Source organism: Lepisosteus platostomus, chromosome 2, assembly GCF_059453375.1.
Source record: "Lepisosteus platostomus isolate fLepPlt1 chromosome 2, fLepPlt1.hap1, whole genome shotgun sequence".
Lineage (NCBI taxonomy): Eukaryota > Metazoa > Chordata > Actinopteri > Semionotiformes > Lepisosteidae > Lepisosteus > Lepisosteus platostomus.
In genome coordinates, this window is record NC_142612.1 from 56,952,958 (window position 1) to 56,979,431 (window position 26,474).

The window sequence follows — 26,474 nt, forward strand, 5'->3', positions numbered from 1 at the left end:
CACAGTAGCTAGGGTATTGACAACACACACAGTTTTTGTTTTGATGCCAATTTTTGTTTATTCTTAATTAAATGTTTATTTAGATAATCCTGCCACCTTGTGTTGGTGTTAGCATTTTCATTGGACTTGATTTCAAAGTTGAAATCTTCCCAAGTATTTGCTTTAATTTCATTCTCGGTAAAATATTGATCAGCCAAATTCTGGGAAGGGTCCTGAATCAAAGAAAGTTGCTGCTGACATATTGTGAGATTTTATTTTACTCAAAACACAAGTTCCAAAAATGTATGTTACAGAAAAGCCCATGTAATACAATGAGTCTCATTTATTCCAGACTAAAAGCAGGAGAGTAATAACATTGTAGTCCATTCGTTTATTCTTCCAAAAGCACAATATGAAATAATTATAAAATAAAATACTGAAAAGTGAAGACATCATTTTCAGTTTCTTTTGCATTGTTTAGGCACAGAGCATGATGTTGAATCAAAGCTCGCATTACTGGTGTTTGGTTGTTTGAGTGTAGTATTTTAGTATTGCTGAAAGAGCTTAAATGTCAAATGCAATTTCTACCTAAACTGTCGTATGCAGGAGATGAAGGAGCACTTTCTCACTATAAATGAAACACCTGGTTCAAGGACATAAACAAGCAGGTGGCAATGCTATTAAACTTATGTTTGTTTTGTACAGCATGTTTTATATAACTCTTTGATAGAAAATGATACTCTTAACATATAATTTAAATTGAGTTTCCTATTTAAGTTCAAATCAGAACATTTGTTATATACTGAGCATCAAAGGAAACGTATCACTTATAACTGTAATTAATTCATAAAGACAGCTTTTTTATAGCAGTTTCACAGGCAGTTTATTTGAACATGCATGGTGTAGGAAATGTATTACGCTGATTATCATTAGACAACAACAGTGTGGATCAAGAGGCTTATTGTGGAATTCACAGACTAATAGAGTGTATGGCCACTGACAGAAGCATATCAAGCTGTCCATCTGTGATGCATAATATGCACCATGTTCCAGATGCTATCTTGTGGGTTTCGGTCCCATTCCTCTCATAGAGTTTGGACAAGCAAGTACCTGTTCACTGGTGTCTGAGCCCTAGCTGCCACAAACTCATCTCACTGGTGCTTAATGGTGGTTCAGCCCAACATCCACATTCACTCCATTTAGTTACAGGAGCAGCATGAGGATGTGGTGTTGTGCCAGGATGAGTCAACAGGAAGGGTGGAAAGTGAGATACCAGGACTCAATCAGCACAGTGCACTGAATGTGGTCAGGTCACCCTTAATCACTACAGGTGGTGTTCTTTAGCAGCTAGGCCTTCCTGTCCAGGACATCATACTGATCCCCATTGATTGCTCTGTGTATTCAACCTATGGTTCTGCTTGTCTGCATCAAAATCAGGGCAGTCAACATTAAACCTTAGATCGTTGTTACACAGCGCTTGATTGAAAATATGGAAAATACAAAGGTTATGTTTTCTTCATAAGCACGGCATAAACGATGCTTTCTGTAGGGTTCTTTCTTGATTTTCGCCAAACTTGGCATCCAATGGGCTAAATCACCCCCTTAACTGATTAATTGCTTATAGAAAAGCTGACTTCACTCAACTGCAACATGAGCCAGTCGTGGATGATAAATTAATCAAAATTACAGCAAAAAAACAACAATGAAAAACAATTGTATACTATTTTCAAAAACGTGTAAAAATGTGTGGCAAGTTGGCCCGTGAAATGTCTGTAGTGACCGTAGGTGTGACACTAGAGGTCACCAAAACAACCTCAAAAGATGGCTTTGTACACAGTTCACCTCAGTGTAATGAGGTTAATCTGTTTTGCAAGACTGTTTCGATAATTATTTTGGAATATGGAAATTCTCACACGGGTTTGGTTTTGTATATAAGGGTGTAGTACTGTATCTCACAGGAAAGAGACAAGTGTTTTCCCAAGCTCAGCTGAAGTGTGTAGATGCAACAATAGTAAGAGTTAAGCTGATACAAAAGTACTGTGTTTTTGTTAAATCCTTATATAGTATGTGGAAGACTTTTGGTTTGTGTTTTAGATTTTGCCATGTCTTTATAATAAAACCTGGGAACACCTGGACCTTTAATTTTCCTCAGGGACTGGAGCAGAGTTAGGGATCTTCCACAAGTGATACGTTCTTTTTGATGCTCAGTGTATAAATATTTTTAATAAGTGATCCATGCAGCATTTCTGAGTTACAATTATTATTATTATACACTCAGGCTTTGTAGGTATAAATGTAAAGCATGACAGCATCTTAATGAGACAGCAGTACAAAATGTGCTAGTAACTTAACACACAGGTTAACCACATAGTTTCTTAAATTCCTGAAGCAATTTTAAAAACTGACTGACGTAACAAGATGACGGGATCCTATGAAGGAGCAGACAAGATTTTACAAACACATTAATAATGGATTAACAAATATCAGTAATAACTGTAATCTCACATGGTACTAATGAAATCTCGTATATCACAGGATTTGCAGAAGAGTCAACAAGACACCTAGGGGCTTCCCAGGAGCTCACTGCGAGGAAGATCATATCTACGTACTGCATGGTCACAGTGCTACAAAGAAAAGAATCACGTTTTAAGAAGCATGACAGTCCTTTCTTGCTTTTCTGCTTTTAACTGTAGAGAGTTAAACTGTTGTTTTTCATTGCATGGTCTCTCATAGCTTAAGGGTAACAGAAATCTGGTTCTGTAACTTAGTTTAGAACAAAGGAAAAGTCAAAAGGCAAGAGCCTAACAGTGAAGGGAAAATCATTACTCTTTAAGCCTCTACCCAAATACTGCAAACACACTACCATGAAATCCTACATACTGTCTGACCACCCAGCTGTTCCTGGTGGGCTCTTTGATGTGTGTCAGTGCAATGTTACGGCAGAGTCAGCAAAATTCATTATTCAATATTTAGAAGACTCTAGATCGCAGCAGCTTAAGAAATTACGCTGAACGTGTTTATTTACAGTACGTTACCTCCAACTCACAAAGGTTGATATGTTGCGTGCCTTTTTGAATGTAGTTATTACGCATTTCACTGCCTGCTCCTGTTTATTGGGCTACTGATGGTGGTAAATGTGAGTGCGTTTCTTCTGCTGAGGAAGGCAGACATCTCGGTGCTGTGCACCGACACCAGGAGGAAGGCCGACCTAAAGAACTTCTGACGTCAGCTGCCGGCTCGACAGGCTGCACTGGCCCTCCTCCTGAATCCCCACATAGCTGCAGCTCAGCCTCCACAGCCGTCTCTGGAGCTCCTCGTCGTAGGAGGCGTCTGCCGATTTCGTCCTTTGCCCGTTGTACAGGTAACAGCCCCCCACCCCCTCCAGCTCTGGAGAGGCGGCCGCATAGACGGATGTAGATGCTCCCTGCTCCGGGCTCTGTCAGGGCACACAAGAAACAAACCGGCAAAATGAAAAACAGATTTCTTTCAGGATCTGTTTCACCATTCTGATCAGGGATATTGATCAGGGTTTGTTTCGCACTGAAGCACCGAGTTGGTTAAATCACATAACAGAGTTGCTGTCTTCAGAACTGTCATTTGACAGATAATACTAGAATATTATAAAGCTTAGGTTCATTTAGCCTGATTTCATATGGCAAAATCCGGAATATGCAGCATATTTTCCCATTCATTCAATTTCTGACCACTTCATCCAATTTAGGGTCACAGGGTAGCTGAACCTGTCCTTGCAAGCAAGGACAGGTTACAGGCAGTAAATCTGTCTGTAAATTGATGATTTAATAATTAATAATAATTGCTTACACTTATATAGCGCTTTTCTGGACACTCCACTCAAAGCGCAGGTAATGGGGACTCCCCTCCACCACCACCAACATGCAGCATCCACCTGGATGATGCGACGGTAGTGTGCCAGAACGCTCACCACACATCAGCTATCAGTGGGGAGGAGAGCAGAGTAATGAAACCAATTCATAGATGGGGATTATTAGGAGGCCATGATTGGTAAGGGCCAATGGGGAATTTGGCCAGGACGCCGGGGTTACACCCCTACTCTTTTCGAGAAAACCTGGGATTTTTAATGACCACAGAGAGTCAGGACCTCGGTTTTACATCTCATCCGAAGGACGGCGCCTGTTCACAGTATAGTGTCCCCATCACTATACTGGGGCATTAGGACCCACATGGACCACAGGGTGAGCGCCCCCTGTTGGCCCCACTAACACCTCTTCCAGCAGCAACCTTAGTTTTTCCCAGGAGGTCTCCCATCCAGGTACTGACCAGGCTCACACCTGCTTAGCTTCAGTGGGCTGCCAGTTGTGAGTTGCAGGGTGATATGGCTGCTTATTGATTTGCCAATAAGGAAGTAATGTTGATTTTTGAGGCTCAGGTGGTGAAGAACAGGATGGAAATCAGGGATTAAAGGGAAATTCCCTGCTCCATTCAGGTCTTTTGACACTTAATTTCTCTTTCATTTTAGGTAGGTTCTTGCTTCCTTCTGAGTGCTGGCTGCTGTTTGCTTCTCTGTTATTTTTTAGCACAACTGGGTGACCCAGCAAATCCCAGTCATGTACATATAAAAAGCTAACCGAAACTGAGTTTGTTTTCATTTGTATCAAACTTAAATTAGAAAAGAAATATCCTACACTTTAGTAACAACTGTTAAACATTTAAATTATATTACTCTTCAAGACTGAACTCTTGACCCAACTTAACCCAAGGCTGCTTCAAATTGCTGTAAAGTCAAGTCTTAAACAACTGGCAATTCCAAATTGACTGGGTATGAAACAAATATGGATATGAAAGAAAAATATATTGCTTATTACATGTTTTAAAGAAAAGACTACCCCCTGAAGATAAAGTAAAAGGGATGTTTTCAGCTTTGTTTGAATTCAGGACAAAATTGCTTAGCCTTGAAGCAGTTTCTCTACCTTACTGCATGTTTGTATCATGAAATAAAAATTACAACTGCTTCAGCTGCCTCTGGAGGAGTCATTCAGACAACCTCTCTTCCATCATTCTTGATCAATGAAGGAACTGGCTCCAATCTTAAAGCCTCGAGCAGCTCACATTATGTACATCCTTTTGTTAAAACAAAGCTAAACTTCACACAAAATTTACTTATTCATTATTCATCTGCATCACATGTCTTTTGTATTTGCTTTATACTAAAATAAGATGTCCAGTCTGTATTTGTAATATGGTAAGCAGTACATTTTGTTTAACCTGGAATTACAATGTGTGTCTTCAAAGTCTGATAATTTTTATAAATATTATAATTTTATTTTTTAAATTAAAATTACTAATAAAACTACTATTAAGGATACTAGAATAAAAGTGCCTTTGGTCATGTTTCTCAGTGATTTCATTTGAATAAGGCAAATACAATTGATAAACTCACATCAAAAGGGCTATTTGTAGGATCATTAACAGTAAGAGACATTGTATGCTCTTATTTATTGTATTCTCAAATATTTTAAGTCAAGTGATAGAATAAGCAGCCCCTAGGCATCTATCAATATTCAGAGCCCATGATGTGCTTCTAACGAGATATGTCAACTTTAGGCTTCTACCATGTTTTGAAATCCAGAAGTATTTTTTAGTCATTAAGAATGAAGAAGGTAGGCCAAGATGAAATTCAAAGGTGCTGGGTATATGTATTTAGGATAAGGCAGCACATTAAATTAGTAGAAGACTAAGAGTCTAAGGCACTACCAGTCCTATAATAATAAATACATATTGCTGAGTTCAGCCTGTCAGATTCATGATACTTATGGAAAAAATCATTAAATATACCCCCAGGAGTAAGAAAATGAAAATATGAAAATATACATTCTATCACAACAGCAAGCCAGCATTTAACGACCTTGGGAATATGAATCATAAAAATAATCGAAGACTCCACAAAAAATACAGACATTCAATTAGGCACCTGAATCATACACAAAAAGAGTAGCAATGTCCCCAAACACATGCAGCCGTAATGGGAACAACTGCTGTTATAGAGCTAATTAAACTTTCTCGTCTCCACAGTGAAGATGAAGACACAAATTGAGCATGAAAGGACATTCAGTGTGGGGGCTCTTAGATGAAGCCCTCTAAATATCACTGGAAAGGTTTTATGGATTTAAAAAAAATCTAAACTAAACATTCGAGTTTATAGCTCAGTCAACACTACATGGGAACAGTGCAAATGTCTGACACTGGAAAAGCATTTTATGACATGTTTTATGTCTTTCAGTATTTTATTGACAAACAGATGTCAAAGGATTATTTAAATCAGCAAAATGATTTGGTCTGTGATGCATATAATAAGGAACTAGCAAAACCTGAAACTAGTAAATTTACGCAATAGATTATTCATATATTCTAGAATACACACACGCTTTTCCAAGTGTGTCCTTCACATTTAGTAAATGGAACATGTCTCTTGAATATTTGGGGAAAATAAACTTAACCAGAATTTTAAAAATCCTTGGAGAGTTACTAAATGCACAGTGACAGATGTTTGCCCAATGACACTGGGTCCTACAGAATATAGTGGAAATACATGAAGCCATATTGCCTTACACTCACACCCCTAATTCAAACTAATATAGCTTATACAACCAGTTGGAAAGTCAGCTTGGAATATTAACTTGTTTTCTGTGTTTATATACAGTATATTTTTCCTTAAGTACTGTATGTGGTAAGAAACAGGAATGCAAGAAACAAATGGTTCCTTTTGTAATATGACTACAAAGAGAAAAGTATTCATCTTCTTACATAGCTATTTACAATAACATAATAGTGTTCAGTTTAGGGGAATCAAAATCGAATTCTTATGTTAGATTTCTTCAAAAACAAGTGTAGTGTGGTCATAAAAACAAACCCCAAGGTAAATACAGTATAACTTTTAAATTATATTACACAAAATTACGTTGCTCCTGGACAAGTTTTCACACAACCATGTGGTCCTCTACAACAAGGAATGTTAAATTAGCATGCAAGCAACACAAACCAGTCATTAATAATTGTTTTTAATTTATGACAATCAATATTACTATAATGATCAATATTCGCTCCTGCAAATGTTTGTGCACAAAAAGCTTATCACTTTAACGATAGACAAGACTGCAAATGAGATTAAAATTTTATAAGTCTCATATCAAACGTTCGTGGTAGGTTTCCATTGTTTAAAATGAAGAATCACCTCATAAATTTACAAGACTTGCAATTTATGATTGGTGGATGTCCAAGTTTTCAATTTTTTAGGGGCAAGGATGACTTTACCAGAGGGTTAGAAGTGGGCAGTGCTGGGGAGAGTCTATGGGGAAAGCTGAGGGATTGACCTCTGTGACCTGACAATTTGAAAACCAGAAAGCACAGACTTCCAGCGCTGGTCTCCCACTGCTGTGTGAGAAGAGAGCAGAGCCTCTGTTATACACCTGTCTGTAAGAGAGGGGGAAAGGGAACGGCGCGTCCATCTGGGACTGAAGAACATGTGGGAAGAGCCAGAGGTTTTCAAAAGTTATTTCTGGAAAGGTGTTTTTATATTTTGAAGCTTAGCTGATGAGTTCTTATTAGAGATGGACTTTCGAAGACCTCTAGTTAGAAGCTCAAAGTGGAGCGGCGGCTTTCGAATCGTTTTCACCGTGTAAATAAAGGAGTACTACTTTTAAGTTTTTAAACCTTTTTTACCTTTTCTTTTTTACCTCATTTGTCTAAATGAGGTGTACAACATTATGGTATAATGGTATTATGTAATTATAGTAAAAAAGAATGTCAGAACACATTTAGGTTGTGCACATTGTTCCCATAGCACTAAGCCTTCTAAAATGTGTTCTGAAATTGGACATTTCTTGGTGAGTAGTAACACTCCTGGGGTCCTGTATGTACCATGATTTTTTATCTTTTCTTATTACACAAATGCCAAACAAAAGGATACTGCTTCTGTTTTCATTCTGTCTCTTTCAGAAATCCATGTCTTCCAACAGAAACCTCAATAACAGCACATAACATCAGCAACAGCAACAATAATAATCATCATCATCATCATCTTTGTTTTACAGTAAATAGCACCTAGTTCTATGCAGTAAGAAGAAAAATGCTAACAAGACAAGGAGATAAAATGGGTTTAGAATGCAGTAGAGGATGCAAGGGGCAGACACAAACACTTATTAAATAAAGGAGAAGAAGGATTTGAGTCTGCATTTGAAAGGGGTCAGGAAAGGTGACTCTCTGATATCCTTGAGGATAAATTCCCCCCAAACTTGTTATAAGAGTTGGGGGACAAACAGGCTCAAATGATGCAAAGGTAGGGCATAGTAAAATAGAAAGTCAGATAGGTTATTCCTCTTCTCTCGCCTTCACAGACATGAAAAGACGAGGGCAATTTTTATTCCTAGATTTCAGTGAGTGTGATGGTTCAACTTAGCAATATGCCAACTGATGTAGCAGGTAAAGAGGATGTCAGCAGAACGAATGGAGAGAATCGCAGAGAGACATTGGTCTCTTGAGTGGAGAATACCAGCTGATTACCTGCCAGTCACAGCACTTTCTCAGCTGTTCCCCCGGCGCATGAGTTTATTAACCAGAGGATAATTGAAAAGGTTCTGAAATGTAACTCATCCTGAGGATAATGTACCGATGGCAAAATGAAAATATACAGATATAATGCAGTCAGCACAGTATATATTCAACCATTTTACTGGGCATGCTGACATGCTGAGAAAATGCTTGTATAATAAGTAGTGTACACAACTGTGAATACACTGGCCTATGCACATACGCTGCAATTTAACTTGGCTACTTTGCCACAAAAGTACACACACTTTCTACACAACTGATTTAACTCACCAACTTCAAACATTGCTCTTTGGGGAGGTTATGAAAATATTCCTTGGAAAACAAATCAGGGAATTTCACTTAAAAAAAAATGAAGCAGCCATTTGGCACAGAAAGCCAAATCTGGCATGGCAGCTAACATTCAATTAGATTGAATTAGTCCAATTCTGTTAGGGCAGTATTTGAAGTGAAAGCTTACACATGGCTACGAGACAAGTGTAGCAATAAGTATTAGGAGTTAGAACTGTGTTGTGCGCCAAACTAAAAGATACATCACAAAGCAAGGAAAGAAAATGCCTGCATGACCCATATCTAGTTCCTCATTATATGATGTACATTTGGTTTTTGCTAAGTAATTCTCTTTGCAGGAATCTGCTAATGATTTCAAATTCTGAGATCACTAGAGCACAATTAATGCTAGTACTGTTTTTAAACATACATGAAAGCACTCATACACAGTACAGTGTTAAAACACTGAATTAATCAGGAATTGAAACTGGGTTGAAACCATATGGCCACCTGTTCATTTCCAGTTAAATGTACACATCCAGTATGTTTAGGTCATTTGATTTTATTTTAGAGGAGAGCAAAAATAAAACTGAATTAAACCAAGCCTATATCACAGCAAACTCCAAATCTAATACTGGATTGTGGATTTCCTTGTCAGCCATTTCTCATCCTTCAACCTAATGAAACCCTGATACCAAGTACTGAGTGCACAGGCTGCATTTAAGATCGGGACAACATTTGGATTAAATGTATTCCAGAATACAGGACAAAAGTGTTCCCAGGTATGATAACAGGTATGTCAACAAAACATCATTCCACAGAAAAAACTAAAGATGTAGATCTCAAGAAAGAAATCCACACATTTCATTATTCTCAGCAATGACTGTCAAGATCTGTTACCAACAAAACATACAGGTAGTATGAATGTTTTAAAGCCCTTACTGGATATCTCTTAATAAGGTTCTTTGAAGGTTATGGTGACATTTTTTTCTACTATTTCTTCAGTTATTATAGACTATCATGGTCTTCATTGCTTCTGGACTGAGCACAGATGTGATTAATGGCGCATTTCTGGTTGTTGGGCAAAATCCCCCCCCGTAAAAGGTCATTTGTCAGAGCCATTGCCCTAAATAATAACACAATGCTGGTTTGTATTGTATCTTTTGAAACATTAATGTGCGCTTGAGGCGTATATGTGCAAGTCATGCAACAGACATCAAAAGAAATTTTAATTGCAAATCCAGCTTTCAACAGAGAAAAATAAATCCATGTATTCTTTCCTGAAGCCTGCTCTGCTCTTTTAATTGTCACAGAACTAATTAATATGATACATAATTAAAAAATTGGGGAAAAAAGGAACAACTATTAAAAGTAATAATAACCTAAAATGTGTAATAAAGGCTTGATTAAATGAAAATGGAAAAAAAATATTTGAGAGAACAGCAAGATTTTTTTGCAGCACATATTTGTGGATTAAACAATTCATGCACATAAATGCTGTGTTTTATTTATAGCCCAGGGACAAGAAATAGTTATGCTCATAATTCTTTTTAATCTTTTAAATCAGATTCACAGGAAATCTGCAGGCACATTGAAGGCTTGTGATTTTGTTGTTCACAGGCCAATTTACCTCCTTCAGTCTTACTGCATTTAGCTGTATTTTCAAGACATTTTTACCATTTTTCTTTTTTCAATAGTAACATTTTGTTAAAACTATATTTAGTGAAAAACAATAAAACCTTTATCTTTGCTTAAAAGTACATTCAGACCTACTGTATAGCAGAGTGTATTTAATAAGATTGAGATGTATTTTTCTTTGTTAGTCGTTGATCTTCAGCACTCTCACACAACCAGTCAACGGTGAAATAAAACTAAATGGTCCATGAAAATGCTGAGATTCCACTTGAGACAATAAACCAACATTTGGAAAATATGTCAGTGAAAACATGCTGAAATGAGTTAATATGCAATGCACAAACACACAAATATTTGTAAAATGCAATGCACAGCTATGTCAACCTTTCCTGTTCTTTATTTTCATAAGATCCTGGCAATTCTTTTAATTTTCTTCTGATTCACCATGCTGGGATGAGTGTCCTCGGTGGAGCCGTGATCTGAGCTGACATGTCAGTTTCAAGCCAAGACTAATTGGCAGGCTGTTCAGGTACTCTGCACTGGAGTGCTACCAGGACAGCTGGTTTAGGTCAGGCACAGCTGTCTCCATGGAGTCAGATGCTTTCACTGGGAGCTGTGTACTGCCACACACACAACCTTTCATACCCCTCATTTAATTACATGAGAATATCATTAGAGAGCTCACTATGAGCCTAGACCAGAGCCACAGGGAGCAATGTAAAAGCACTGGAGACAAAAAAACTTCTCCTCTACAGTCCTTCTGTTACCAGGTTTGTACGCCCAGCAACACAGATTTTACCCAAAATACCCTGCATGTCAAACAAGTTATTCTATTTGCTTTGCTCATAACGTGTTGCTCATTAATTTAGGATATTCTCAACTTGCTCAAATATGCCATACCAAGCCTCCTACTATACCAGCAATGAGTGAATTCTCCAGACCAAAGGCCTCCCTGGTCCAGACACGCAGCAGTGGAAACATATTGAGAAGAACTGGCTCCACCTCATAATTGGCACATGATGCCAGTACTGAAATGGATTGATTTTTTTTGCAATTCCATGCCTCAGTTCACACCGTAAAAAAAAGAGTAAAATAACCTGCAAATGTGTATTCCAAGAATTTGTTCTGCTCAAACATGGGTCGTTTTTCAAGTAAAGTTCAACTAGTGTTCCACAACACATCAACATTAATAATGACCAATTAATAAATATTAAATATTTCTATAAGCAAAACATCTGTGTTGTAAAAGAACATAAGAAAGGTGAGAAAGCAGAGGAGAATCATCCAGATCATTTGGTAGCTAGTAAGTGTGCCTGGTTCTTTGTGAGTACCGTAAGTAATCCCAAGATCTCATCCAGCCATTTTGTGACAGGCGTCAGGTTATCAGATTTAACAGCATGCCTGGACAGCTTGTCCCAGGCTCCTATTACCCCGTTTTAATTCCAGTTTAAAAAAGCCTCCTGTTCTCAGTTTCAACTGCATGTCCCTGTAGTTTCCACTTGTGTCCTCAGGTTCCTGTTTCACTGTTGGTTCTGAAGAAGCCCAGGAGGTTGACTCTATATATTTTCCTTTGAGGATTTTGGAAATTTTGAATCAGGTCCCTTTGTAGTCTTCTCTATTCTAAAATGGTTAAAAAGATTCAGCTTGTTTAGCCTGTGGGTGAAACCCAAGCATACAGTATGGCTAAACACACACCTTCATGAAAAACTGGAACACAAATGGGGAGGAGAATCAAAATCATGACAGTTGGTCTCTTTGGCCCTTAGCCCTAAGGAGAGGCTTCAAGTTCGTCACGGTCATTACTCTGCTTGACTTAACCCCGCGAAATGCCATTTACTACTAAGTCCAGGTTGTAACACACAACAGCCTTGCATTTGAAGTTCTTACCTGAGAAATGATGTAATGATGTTAAAACAAGAGTTAGGGGAAGTATTTCTTTTTCTTTTCTTTTTCTGTGCATGTTAGAATATACAATGTGACCTCCAACATTCAGAGTTTAGTTTTGACAAAGCTGTCTCAGTGAGACCGGTCATCTTTTGCTGTGCATTTGCAATGAAATATTGTGATTTGAGGCCATCATGCATTTATGAAACACAAGGAATTGCCTTTTTTATTTTAGAAATGTCTGAAATTGTTCACTGCATTAGTCCCAGGGGCCCTGCTGCACCTGATGTCTGTGATGTGGCCGCAGCTGGCAGGGAACTCAGATTGAAATGATGAAATTCGTGTTGATGTTTCCCTTCTCTGAGGAAGCAGTGGATTGATTAGGTATCAGGGATTCGTTTACAAGAGCCAGCTAGTGGAACATCCAAGGGGCAATATACCAGGAAACTAACATGCCTTTCCAGAGTTTTAATCTTGATCTTTCCTACGTTCTGTTTTTCCCCTCCGGAGCAGTACGAGCTGGGTGAAAACATTCTTTTTTCCTGGTTTTCTTTGCATTGCACTTCCATATTTGCCTGCGATTAAAAACTGGTTTCTGTTAATGACCTTGATGTTCTTTTAAAAAAATAAGAAATGAATACAGCCTTTTTTCAAAAATTATCAAAAATTAACTGTTGGTTCAAATTCAAAGATGCATGTACTGACAGTGACTCAAGCAATCTTTTCTGTAGTCTTACACTGTCATCTTTCCATTGTTCAAGCTGTAGAAGATCAGTGTTTGCTTATTTCATTTTATTCAATTTATTTATTTAGTCAGATTTGTCAGATTCAAGAGGGACCCCAGGTGGTGTGCCAGTTGACCCTGGAAATGTGTTGTGTGCACTGAAAAATTTAGATGGGTTTTCATATTTTCTATTTTAATAAAATAAGTTTATGTGTCAAATACACAGCCTATGTACTTAGCTAAGACGTGATAGATAACAGAAACATATTTAAGGACTATTTTAGGTTAATTTGAGAAAAATACACTGAGCGTGTTTCACTCCCATGTGCATAGAATAAAAATTTCTGTTAACTTCTGAGATGGACTCCTGACTGTCTTTTAGGGGGAAACGGGGAAAAATGCAAACTTGCAGATTGCTAAAGCAGGTAAGCCCCACACTATTGGCGAAGATCTTTTGTTTACTGTTGGCAAAAGAGCTGACACGTATTATGCGTGGAGAAAAAGCTGCTAAACAGCTCGACCCGCTGCCCCTTTCAAATGACAGTCACTTGTCGAATTATTGATATGGCAGATGATGTCAAAAGTAAAATGATAGAGCGCGTTAAGATGAGCACAGATGCTTTTCACTGCAATTAGATGAGTCTGTAGATGTCGTTCATTTGGCCAATTTGCTCGTTTACGTTAGATATGAGTTTGAGGGCATGTCCCATGAGGACCTTCTGTTCTGTAAGCCGCTACCAAGTAGAGCTACAGGATAGCACATATTTCAGCTTCTGAATGAATCTGAATGACATTGACCGAAAAAATGTGTCAGAGTTTGTACAAAGCGATGCTGGAGGTGCTAGAGCGATGACAGGCCGACACAGCGGTGTAGTTGCATGAGTTAGAGAGGATGCTCCAGATATGAAATGGACGCACTGCAGCATCAACCGTGAGGCCTTGGCAGTCAAGAAAATGCCTGAGGAATTAAATTCCGTTGCTGTCGAAGTTGTGAATTGTATCAAGGCTTGGCCAATGAATTCACGTCTGTTCAGTGTGCTTTGTAAGGAAATGGGCAGTGAACATGTGCAGCTTTTGCTACATAATGAAGTGAGATGTTATCAATGGGCAAAGTGCTCACAAGGCTCTTTGAACTGCACTCCGAGGTACAGATGTTTTGGCATGACCAGCAATCTCCCTTGGCACTTTCACTGCTATGAAAAAAAAGCTGCAGCTTTTTGTTAATAAAATCAACGCAAGTGCTTTCCCAACTTTGGAGAACTATCTGCACACGTATGGTGTGGCACTTGATGCTGCTGTTCATGATGTGATTGCAGTGCACCTCTTGTCATTAGAAGAACAGTTCTCAGAGTATTTTCCAGTTGAGGCCACACCAGAGTGGATCAGGAACCCCTTTACTGTTGATGTCATAGGAATACCCAAGGATCTGACCTGGGCTGAGCAAAAGAAGTCGCTCGAGTTATTATCTGATACGACTTTGATGTCAGAATTGAAACGACAGTCACTGTTGGATTTCTGGATCCAAAGACAGAGTGAATACTCAGTCCTCTCATTAAATGTAGTGCAGTTTTTGATGCCTTTTTTCTACTACCTACAGTACCTTTGTGAGACAGGCTTCTTTGCTCTCACTGCAAATCAAGACAAAGTACCACAACAAAATGGATGCTGAGCCAGATCTGTGTTTGAAGCTCACTGCCCTCATCCCTGACATTGTAAAGTTTTGCTAAACTAAACAGGCTCACCCCTCTCACTGAAATGGTAAGTGCTCAGTGCTATTTTTATTATATGCGTGTGTGAGTGTGTGTGCGTGCGCGCTCATGTTGGTCATTGAGATTGTCTGTGATTCCTATAAGAACATGACTTGTAGGTGGTACCTGGATGCTTTGGTTTGATCAGGGGTGGTACTTGGTCCAAAAAGTTTGAGAACCGCTGGATTATGGTAATTGATTCATCGCAGTTCAATCTCAAATGCACCCAGGGTACCAGAGATTTGCAAAGGTCAGTCTTCAACCTTTTGCACGTAATTGTTTATGGTGTCATTTTTTGAATGAAGTCAGGGTACAGGGTTCGACAGCATGGCTGGGCACTAAACCAAACATCATCAGATTTCTCTTTCATGTTTTTTTATTTACAGTTTAGAAATATATGGACTGTTTTTTTTTTAGTGTTGGTATTCTTTTTTGCTTTTTTAATATGGCTTTGATGAAGTAAAATGTGCAGCCATGAAACACAGTTCTATTCCCTATAACCGAGATGAAAGTAGACTGAAGCTTGTCTGTTTGATGTGCCCATTGTTTGAAGTCGTTTCCCAAGAAACTGAAGAGCCAAAGTGTTGAGAAGCACTTTTTATCAACTCCTAAAGTGCTTGATTTTCTTTCAAAGCAATAGTTCAACCAACTGTTTTATATAACAATAAGAGGACAGATTTATTTATGCACAGTGGTACAGTCTTCTTTGTTTGATGCTCCCCATCAACTACACTGAGTTCTGGAAGTATGAAAACATACAATGAGTCTTTCAATGACAATGAAGGTCAATTTTTTAAGGGTATTTCGCTCTCTAGAGTATTTTGTTCTTAAAATGTTTGATGTAATACTTGTCGTCTTCTAACTCTCTAATTGAGACATTCAGACATACACACTAAAAAGCTTAAAAGGGATAGTTGTGAATAAGCCACTATTAATTTTAAAGGTTGTAAGAAGTAAAAACAACTACTTTAATTTACATCCACAAGAGAATATGCTTTTTTCTAAGACCGATCTCTTGGTTTGCAGCTGAAATGGGAGCCCAGAATTTTCTTTAGTTTTGAAACTCCTTTGTTTAATTTTTTTTAGATTTTGTCATCCTTCCTAGAAAGTGGGCAACTGCTGCTGTTTCCACGGTAAAGAAGAAGGAGGCTGGAACAAGCTACCCAGCCATGCTGTTGAAGAAGATAACCTGGTTTCTGTCAAGCCACAGCTGGATGAGATCCTAGAATCCATTAACTACTAACTTCCAAACAGGGTGCATGTGCTTAATGGCCTCCTGTTTGTAATCGTTTTTATGTTCTTAAGTTGGAAGAATTTAGCTATTCTGAATGGGCTAAGGGCAACTGCTCTGCTGAAGCACAGCATAAGACACCCTGTAAGATGAACTCAGTGAACTTCCAGGTCGCTGCACTAACTGAGGACTCCAACATTCAGATGCAAACTATTCAGCAACTATTCTCAAATCTGGTCACAGTCTTGGAAGGGCATAAGGAACAAGCTCTTAATGAATGCCCACACCGTAAAGATGAAGAGTCTGGAGCTCAAGGTCGTGTGTGGATGATCGCTCACACAAATGGTGTAGGTGTACCAAAGGGATGTTAATAAAAATTGGTGCATAAAAAATAAATACCACACACTGCAATAATGATGTAGAGCACTTTTTGAATATCATGCCATTAAATGGAGACATGATTAGTGACAATGTGCCATACTTTGTCAGACAGATGACTGCAGAGGAAGAAAGCAATTTTTGGAGGTCAAACTATTTTGGAAATCTGGCTACTCCAATGAGCTTGGAACAAAACATCATATAATTATTCCAACAGTCAAAGGAAGCAAATCTCTATATTACCAAGTAACAATTAAGATAATGATTTTTTAAATGATTTGTGAAATCTATCCGATTATAACATAGGAGCAAGTCTGAAAAGCTAATGAATGAAGAATTCAGCAATAACAGAAAACCCCCTTATCCATTGATAGGCTGGGGAACCAAAATGGTGGCTGAAATTGCATTCACAATACTACCACGACAATAGCAATTACAGAATTTTTTGCATGGTCATATACTTTTGTATTGCAAACTCTTGACATGATCTATAACCAGGAATTATTTCCTAGGTATTTCTAAAATCATTCCTTCATCAAAAATTTAGTTTGGGTAGAAGAAATATAATGATAAATGAATGAACATGAATGGCCTTAACAAAAGTTAATCTTTTCTTTTTCTGGATATTAGAAAGTTTGACTGAAAAATACTTTCAAATACTGAACCATGGTATTTTCTTTTGTTTAATGAACTTTTACACACTGGAGTGGTATTTGTGCAATCTGTTATTACTGCAAATCACATTATATATACAGTATATTAGCTGTTTTATTCACAATAGAGAAGTGTGAGGATTACTAAACTCCCTCATCTTTTGTGTCTGGACTCCTAGAGTTTAAAGCTCCTTTAGCTTTTTAAGATACTTGTTCTGTATGAACTGTGCTCTTTGCTCCTTACCACGCAACACAAATTCTCAACACCACAAGCAAAATACAGACACTTTAAAGACATTGCTTCAATGTGTTTAAAATCAGGTAGGAACAGGTAGGTTTCATTTCTCTTAAATGAATCCCTGCAATGGAAAATGGATGTGTAAAATTTTGAATTTTATGGTAAAGGTCACAGTTTAATCACATTTCGATCCCAAGCGGGCAGCACAAGGTTATCAATGTTGTGATTTTTTATTTGGGGTTTATCCCTGAGTTTTACAAGCACATGGGGAAGGATGTTAAAGGAAATGGTCAGGGAACAAGTACGGCGGAGGAGAACGTACTAAATTGCTTGAAAAATAAAGAAAGGAATGCTGAAATGAAAGAATAGATTGTGCGTTACCTTAAATAGCAGTCTGCTCATGAGCTGCTTGCAGAGATGAGCGGGCCAGCTGAGGTTCTGGTACAAGTCCGTGTTGACCACTCCAGGGTCCACGACGTTGGCTGTCACATGGCTCCCCTCTGCAGTGAGAGTCTGCTGCAGGTAATAGCTGAACAGGACAAGGGCAAGCTTGCTCTGGGCGTAGGCCCCATGAGAGGAGTAGCAGGATCTGAAATGGAAGCAAAAAGGGAAGACGTTATATACGTAATAAAGAACATAAGAGCAATTACAGTGGTTACAGGCCCATAAGGTGCTCAGTTGTTAATTAATTTAAGAATCACAGCCAGGCCCTTCTTGAAAGAAGCCAGGGTATTGACTTAAGCAACATGGCTGGGCAGCTTGTTCCACACTCCCACCACCCTTTGTGCAAAGAAGTGCTCCCCCTGTCCCGATAGGGGGATCTTATCCAGACTTTTTTTTGAGAAATCAGGGCACTGACTTTAAGGACATGGTTGGGCAGCTTGTTATTGATTCCCAGAACTCTCTAGGTAAATACGTGCCTCCTGTTCCTGGTTTTAAATGCACTTCCACCCTATCTCCATTTCTAATCATTCTACTATCCCTAACACAAGCTAGGACTCCTGACATGCAAGATGTTCTGCTTTATTATGAATACTTACAGTATGTATCTGTAATGTCTTTTGATACAGTCAGTCTCAATTAAGAATCTTGTCAAAGCATCATTTGTACCTTCTATTAAAGTGTTTTGTAGCTTCCGTGATCGATCAGGCGGTAATAGATGTTATTTTTTTATTGATGGTCACCATTAAAAAATATTAATCAGGGGAATTAACAAGATAGATTTGCTATATAATATGACAGATTGTAAAGCTGAATTTTTATGTGACCTGAAATGAGGCTGCATTTTACAAATTATGTACACTTACTCTAAAATGTCAAATACTTCAATGGTAGAAACTAGGCCAATGGAAATTGCTTCAGCTTAAAATCCACCACATAACACATATAAGGTAGAGAGATATTTTATAAGCAAGGAAAATTTAACATCTGGTAACTTAAAAAAATTATTTATCAAACTGCAGTTTCTTCTCAAAATTACATCCTAGTACTTCGAACCCATTTCTCTCATGAGACACAAGAACACCAGATCAGTTACTGATGTGCTATTTATCTTTTATTGAAGTGTGCTGCTTTCACAGTCATGATTTTAATGGCAAACTGCCCAAAAAATGTTTTTTTGGTTTACTCTGTGCTTTCAGGTTTTGTTTTTTTATTAGCTTGTGCTGTTTTATTTTGATTTTTTCCCACTGTTGAGTGACTCTTGACTAGATAATACTAGATATTCATAAATGTAACACGGGCAAACATAATGAAGAGGGGCGTGCAGAGTAGGTGCAAGCTCAGGGGGAAGGCAAGAGATTTTATTTTAACCTTGGACATTTTACATTTCTGAGAAATACAGCCTGAATACTGATGACAACTGTGACGTACTGCCTTGTGAACAACTATTTACCATGTTTCGCCTGCAATAGCCCAGTTCTCACAGGAAGATATGGGGAGGAAGCAGGAATGCTGTCTTATATAAGAAGAGTCTATTGCCAACTTTGTACTAATGTCACACTTCTTGAGACGGCAACACTCACAACTCATCTGTCGCCTACTGTTCTTCATGCCACCTCAGCCACAGACAAAGACAGAAACTGTCTCTAATCGCTTCAATAAGGCGGCTGCTCACCATACAGCCTGTGTGTGTAGCGGTCATTTGTTCTCATCATTTTCCTGTAAGAGGGTAACAGAATTTGAATTTCCTTCACGGCCGAGCAGACAGCACCAGTGCGGGGCTCATGGGCCGCAGTGTGAATGCTGAGAGAATGCTGATGCGCTCTCTGCCACTGGGGGAGCCACGCTGAGGAACTCCCGCTTCTCCTAACAGGTGTTTGCTTCCCCAGATATGAAAGAGGTCATTAGCAAAATATTACTGTGGCATGTAATTAGTTATAATTGCCCTCCTGATGATATTACCAAGTAATTTAAGGGCTGACAACTCTAATTAAATTGTCTGATTTGCTGATATGTTTAACACCTTTTTACAAGTTCAGAACACCAGCATATAAAAGTTAGGTTTCATGTACAGAAATATTCCCAAATGCATTATAAGGATTGGAAAGAAAAAAAATGTGCTCAATATCTAGTCATTCTGAAGCTGTCTTCATTTTATTTCCTCAGAATGCTCCATTGTCTCAGAAAACAGTAGTCTCGATGGCCTAAGAGGAAGATTTATTTTTCCTTTGAACAAAAGTGATGGAGGAGTGAACAACAAATGAAATATTTTGACTAGATCACAAGCACTTAATCAATAAAATATTGGTGCCAGAAATTGGCAAAGATACAAGGCCCAGTCTTGCACAGAAGTCAAAATGTTACAAGTTTACAGGATGCATGCATGGATGTTGTACTCATTCTCTTGTGCTGTCTGGTACACAGAGCAAGGCTTGAATCCAAAGAAAAATAGGATCAATCCATCCATCCTGAAGTCATTACCAGTGTCATTAATATAAACAATCTGAAAATACATTTGGTAGAATCATTTTAAATGCAACATTGATGTTGCCACGTTTTGGCATACATAAGATGGTGATTTAACTAATAGAGTCGGAGGTCTATATGAAGAGGGTTCATTGCAGAGAGCTCACATTGAAAAGGCCCGCTATCATTTTTATCCAGAGCACCTGCCTATCTTAGAAATTCTCCACCTTTGCTGGAAAAACATTGTTCGATTTTTCCTTATTCCGAGTCAGAAGGCGCACCATACTGAGGAAAACTCTAAGTGTTGGAGACCGTGTGGAAACCAAGGTAATCATTGGCATATTCTGGAATTGCCCTAAAATAAGGCTTTTCTGGAACGAATTACATGAGGCCCTGGAAACTGTATTTGAAAGGAATGTACCCTTTGAGGCTTTATATTTTGGTAAACTGGATTTTAATTGGAGGGGAACTGATGAATATTTTTTTGGACTCCTTATATCAGCAGGGAAGAAAGCTATAACAAGAAAGTGGCTTCTCACAGATCTACCAACAATGAATGATTGGATTGAATTAATAAGGAAATACATATAATAGAAAAAAAACCTTTAAGGTCAGATTTTGTTGAGATACAAAATAACTGAAATTTAATAAGATACATTTATATAGTCTCCTCCCTTTTCATATTCATAAATGTATACATCTTCCTTCTTTGGAATGTATAGTTTTGTTAAAAAGTTATATAATTGCAAAAAACTAGGGGAACAAACAGGAATTTGTGCCTGTGATGTAAGGCTGAATAATGGTTGTTCATATGTAAAATGTTTTTGTTTTGTTCTCTAAAATAAAACATTTATAAAAAGAAATTCTCCACCACTCAGCTCTAAAAAAGAAAGAAAAGCCCCTGACAAGGGGTTTTTACATTTTTATTAAATTAGAAGAGCAGAAGTGCCCTTGGCACACCACTTCTCATGACTATCCACCAGCGCAGCTCACCACAGGCTCTCGACGTTTCACATGTGCAAAAGCAGTTATTAATTTGTTCAAATTAACCAGAAATGTCATCATTTTAATCTTTGCTGCAGACTTGGTGAGGGCAGCCCCGAGCTGCATTAATAGGAAAGGACACGAGTTTGAGCCAACCGACTGTACTAATTTCTCCACCTGAGCATCATTCAGAGGACGGGGTGGGTGTCTACAGTCCTACAGGTGTTATAGGTTGCTTTCAGAACACGGACAAGTTTGAGACCTGGGACACAATGTGTGCTGACTGTCAAAATTATTACTGTGATGCAGTTATTAAAATGTAAGGAAATATTAACGCCAAGGCCTTTGAAAACTGGATGGTGACGGAGATACTGCCGCCCTTCCTGTTTTTGTGATCTTTGACTTGCCCTCTGGCTCTCCCCATGTCTTATTTTGCCTTGCAGCTAAAAAAGTAAAAGGAAATCTGTGCATCATGTGCAAGTGTGTCATATATACAACATACTGCACTTTCAGAGTCTCGATGGACTTGTTATCCCTTCTCCATACAATTTTCATATGCTTGCATAACATAAACTAATATAAATAGAGCAAAGATAAAGGAAAACAATTGTTACTCACAGAATCCCAAGGCATAGCTACAACTACTGTAATAAAACAAAGGATGCAAGTGAACAGTTTGCTCACTGGGCAATGTCCAATTTTGAGATCCCAGAATTAGTAAAATGGCACGGCAGTGATCTCCCGGCTTGTGTACTTCAGAAATGTGTAGTTAGATATAAAATCGACCATAAAATAAGAAGCAAATTGTACAGTAAATAAGGAAACATTTTCAGGGAAATAACAGCAGCCTTACTTTTTTTTTGAATGGAGGGAGGAGAATTTTACGAGGATTATATATCTAGCAGCTTTAAAGAAAAACACAGAAAGACTTTAAAGTCTGAGGAAAGCTGTCTGAATGGAGCTCTCCAATGCATAAGAAAGGCTAATTCTTTCTCACTGGAAGGCGTTGAATGGATTAAGTGCAAGTCATCTTGCTCATTTACGATTTCCTCCTCATTTTGCTCTATGCACTGTGTTGGTACATCAAGTTTTGATCCTGAGGTAAAGTATTCTAAATAAAATGCCATCTGGAGCAAACAGCAGTGAACACGTTATGTACAAATGGAGCCACATTACTGAGAGTAAATCTAATTAAAATTTAAAACAGTTACAGGTAATTGCCATAATAAAGCAAATACTCTATAGACAGAATAAAAGAAAGTTTTTATTCATAAAAAGTTGAATAAAATGTATTTCCACCAGCAATACTAAATTAAACTGCTTTAAAACACATCCAAATCACTCTGTCTTAAAGGCAGAAATCTGTTCTAAAACAAGGAAAAGCTTTTCTTGCATTATCTCAAGTTTGCTATTTTCCAGATTTGACTAGGTAGAAAGATAACATTTTTGATAAAGCCATAAAACACAGCAGCTGTCTCTGCTAGGTGGTGATTTGCTAACAACTGATATTACCAGCACAGTTTGCAATAGGTAAAAAAATGCAGCATTGTTCTCAGTGACAGAATACAGTATGTGAACTGTGAGCGCTGAGCATCTGTTGCTCACTTCATTTCCGACTCTTAAACTTACCCAACACAAAGGACTGGTCTCCCCACACAGCTAGACTCCTTCTCCTGTGTTCTTTACCTTTATACAGATCAACCTCATGAAGACCAGCTGCATTAGATGCCTGACTTGCAACCTTGCATGCAATTTCTCTCTAGGACTGGCTCCGAGACAGCTGGTCTATTACCACACCCAAGGCCAAAATAAAACTCAGGACCCGAAAACCGGGAAACACCCGTGATGCCACCATGCCACCCACGAGTAATAACATACTGAAGAAAAAATAAAAAGCAAAGCACTTTTTTGCTCCTATTCAGAAGCAAGTGAGGCTTCAGTTCAATACAGTTTTAAGCCTCTGAAAGATAACTGCTGCACATGAGGAAAAAAATGGCAACTTTTTGTTTGCTTCCTTCGCAGCTTTTTGACTTTTCATTTTACTTTTACAACTTCATCTAAAATACTTAGCCTGCTCTTTCCACTCGTTGGACTGCAGTCAGTCAGTGTCTCTTCCAAGAGCTGAAGGACAGATGGGTTTGTTGTCACCCACTGTCTGAACCACAGTGTGTCCTACCAATCTGTCGCTGTTGTCAAGTCTTGCAGTCCTACGTATGACTTTCACAAGGAAAGCCTGTTCTTCTATCAAGGGGCAATTGTAAACAGTCATTTGTAGCTACTCACGACCTGTTAACAAGAAGGTCAATAGCAAAGACACATTGAGGGGATGTGAATAAAGACTGGCACACTAATATTCCAGAGTTCAAAACCCGATGAATTAGAATGTGACAGCAGATTCAAGTTGCAGCATGAATCATTTCTAGGACAGCTCTCTTTAGTTCAAAACTTTTCACTTGTCTCATATTTTACTTAGGTAAACTGTGCGAGAAAACCATCTTTGCCATTTTTAACAGTATGAGCATGGTAAATTACGTATCCAAACTGGTGGCTATTATTATTCATCCATGATATCACAGATGTCTATAAGCTCCTGGATGAAATACAGTAGATCTGCGGACAAATGGCTTGCTTTGCTCTTGTTTTTCCTTACCATTTTGGGGGAAAAGATGTGATATTGATCCAGCCAAGCAGACTATAAGCTCTGGTAAGGAGCCCAGAGTAAAGACTTAGTGAAAACTCTCCTTGTTGTGCTGTTCACTCACAGACTGTAGACTATTCACAATTCAATTTAAAAAAAAACAAAACAAATGTGTTTCTGTCTTTATCTTTATTTCAGATTCAGCAGGTGGTACCCTGAGTTATCACTGTCCTTTTAAATCTCTGCCATATCATGGCTAATGGACTGACACTGCCAGAGATAGTGAAACACGGCCTTCACTGCTGTCTGAGAAAAAAAAAAACAGCTGTCTAAACAGAGGTACACAGAATGGCTGGTGAACAAAGCATGATGATAACTGCCCTTCAGGAGCTGTTCCAAAGATTATCCCCAAAACTATTTGTACTATGAACATTATTCCAAAATTAAATTTGACAGTGAAGCTTCGTCAGATGCCAGGCTTAAGAATTGCATCAGAGTATTGCAATGTGTAGATTTTGATTTTTTAAATAATATGTACAATACTCTTTCCCTTTCTTGGGAACATTGTGGTAGTGTTTCAAAGACTGTTGTGTACAGGACCTTATTTTAACACCTCAGCACCACAGCACTTCCTTTTCCCTAATCAACTCCTTTTCATCTTTTGAAAAGCATCTACTAGGTTCTTATTCAGGTGGATGAACAGTCCCAGGATATTTTGGAACAGTACTTTATTTTACTTAGAGATCCATCTTAAAAAATGCTAACCAGACCCCATCTTAATATCAGCTGAGGCTAAGGGGCTGAACAGCTACATGCGTTTTTTCTCCAATTTGCAGCTGCATTTTATTAAACAAAACTGGAAAAGAATAACAAAAATACAAAAAGCAGGAATCCTGGAATTCCGTCACCATTATACTGTAACTGAAGTGAGTAATAAACCACACCTGACATGAGAGGATTAGCTCCAGTTTTTAAGATGGTGTCACTTGCCATTTTCAAGACTGCAGATCCAATACGGAAGACCATGTACAGTAAGACTCCAGAAACATGACACACAGGGTGAAGCATGACACCTCCACACCTTTTCAAGAGTTTGGAACACCAGTATCTAAAAGTTCAGTCTCATGTACAGAAATATTCTGAATTCATTCTAAAGAATGGAAAGAAAAACACTGTTGAATATCTGAAGTAATTTTGCTGATGTACATATTTTGTTTTTTATCTAAATGCTCCAGAAAACAGTACTATTGGTGGCCTAAGAATACTGTATATTTTGAACAAATGTAGAGAAGCTCAGAAATCTTTGAATCCATCACAATTCAAGGAATGTTTTCTCTATTCAGACTTCACACAGAGTCTTAGATCCATAAACATCATGTGCAAATGAAAAATCATTAGAAAATAATTTTGTTTTATCAAAAACAACATATACAGCTTTATGTGACACTGTGATTCAAGGGAAGATTTGATTGGCTTAATGAATTTGTAGAAGACAAATCAGATGGGCAGAAATATTATTTCTAGTTATTATTATATTTTATATAAAAGTGTTTTGGAATCAAGTTCTTTTTCTCTGTTTCCAGGAATTTCACTAAACTTTCTGTTTTTTGTCCTGCATTTATGTCAAATAAATAACCTTATTTTTTTTTACCAAGAAATTAAATGGCACAATTTCCTCTCGCCCTAACCATTTTTTTTTCTTTAAAGCAGACCAAAAAGGTAATAGATTACTGTACCGGCTCTGTAGATCCTCCAGGTTGATTTCACCCACAAAGTGTGTGGCAGAAGAGACTGTGACGATACGAGCACAGGAGTCCTGCTTCCCAGAATGCTTCAGGGTGTCTAAGAGTAGCTGTGTCAGCATGAAGTGCCCTAGGTAGTTCAATCCAAAGTGTGTCTCGAAGCCGTCCTCTGTCTTCCTCTCAGGAACCAACATGACACCAGCTGAGCACAGAAAGACAAAAAATAAATAGCTCAAAGGGTGTAGAAAATAAATTTGTCAACCACACGTCACTTGGGGGTTATTATTGTTTTGGATGGTTCTTTTGTTTGTGAGAGTTTAAAACAAGAAAAATGTGGTACACAAAACAAAAAAAATAATGAGGCTTGCTTTTAGTTTTGAATCCACTCTCCACCTCTGGAGTTTTGGTGGTTAAGGATCTTAGAGAAGATTCTCTGAAGGACTGCATAAAGTTAGCTATACTGTCCAGTTCCAATTTGAATTGTGAAAGTAGACAACTGGCTTTGTTAAATCTGTTCAGGACAGTTCAGCGTTAGTTTGATAAAAATGTCAAGAAAGTATATGAAACAGACGTTTGATTAAATAATCTCCATTCTCTCAGCTCAAGAGATAAAAATGAAGTATGGACTACATAAGCAAAAACAAATGCAAACAAAAAACAAAACAAATGCAAACTATCTATAGGAGTTTGGTAAATAAATCTCCTACAATTTTTATTAGAATAGGTATTTTTGTAGTGACTTCATGTTAACTTTCCAACAGTGCAATTTTATTAGGTTTTTCTGAAAACAAAGGTATACTTTTCCATGCCCCTGTATTATATGCCAGCCTTTTCATTCCTTTTCTAAAATACTTTCAAACTCATGCTCAAAGAAGGCTGA

At 38.0% G+C, this 26,474-nt stretch overlaps 1 protein-coding gene across 1 annotated transcript in view; it reads right to left on the reverse strand.

The window, feature by feature from the left end:
• Nucleotides 1–350: 350 nt before the first annotated feature.
• LOC148676590 (polyprenol dehydrogenase) overlaps nt 351–26,474 on the reverse strand; it is a 76,708-nt gene continuing 50,584 nt past the window's right edge. Inside the window, exons 6-8 of the mRNA XM_088644136.1 lie at nt 25,589–25,796; nt 17,705–17,912; nt 351–3,415 (exon numbers count right to left, since the gene is read on the reverse strand). Of these exons, the coding sequence (XP_088500262.1) occupies nt 3,188–3,415; nt 17,705–17,912; nt 25,589–25,796 (644 nt within the window). The 3' untranslated portion in view covers nt 351–3,187. The remainder of the gene's footprint in view (nt 3,416–17,704; nt 17,913–25,588; nt 25,797–26,474) is intronic.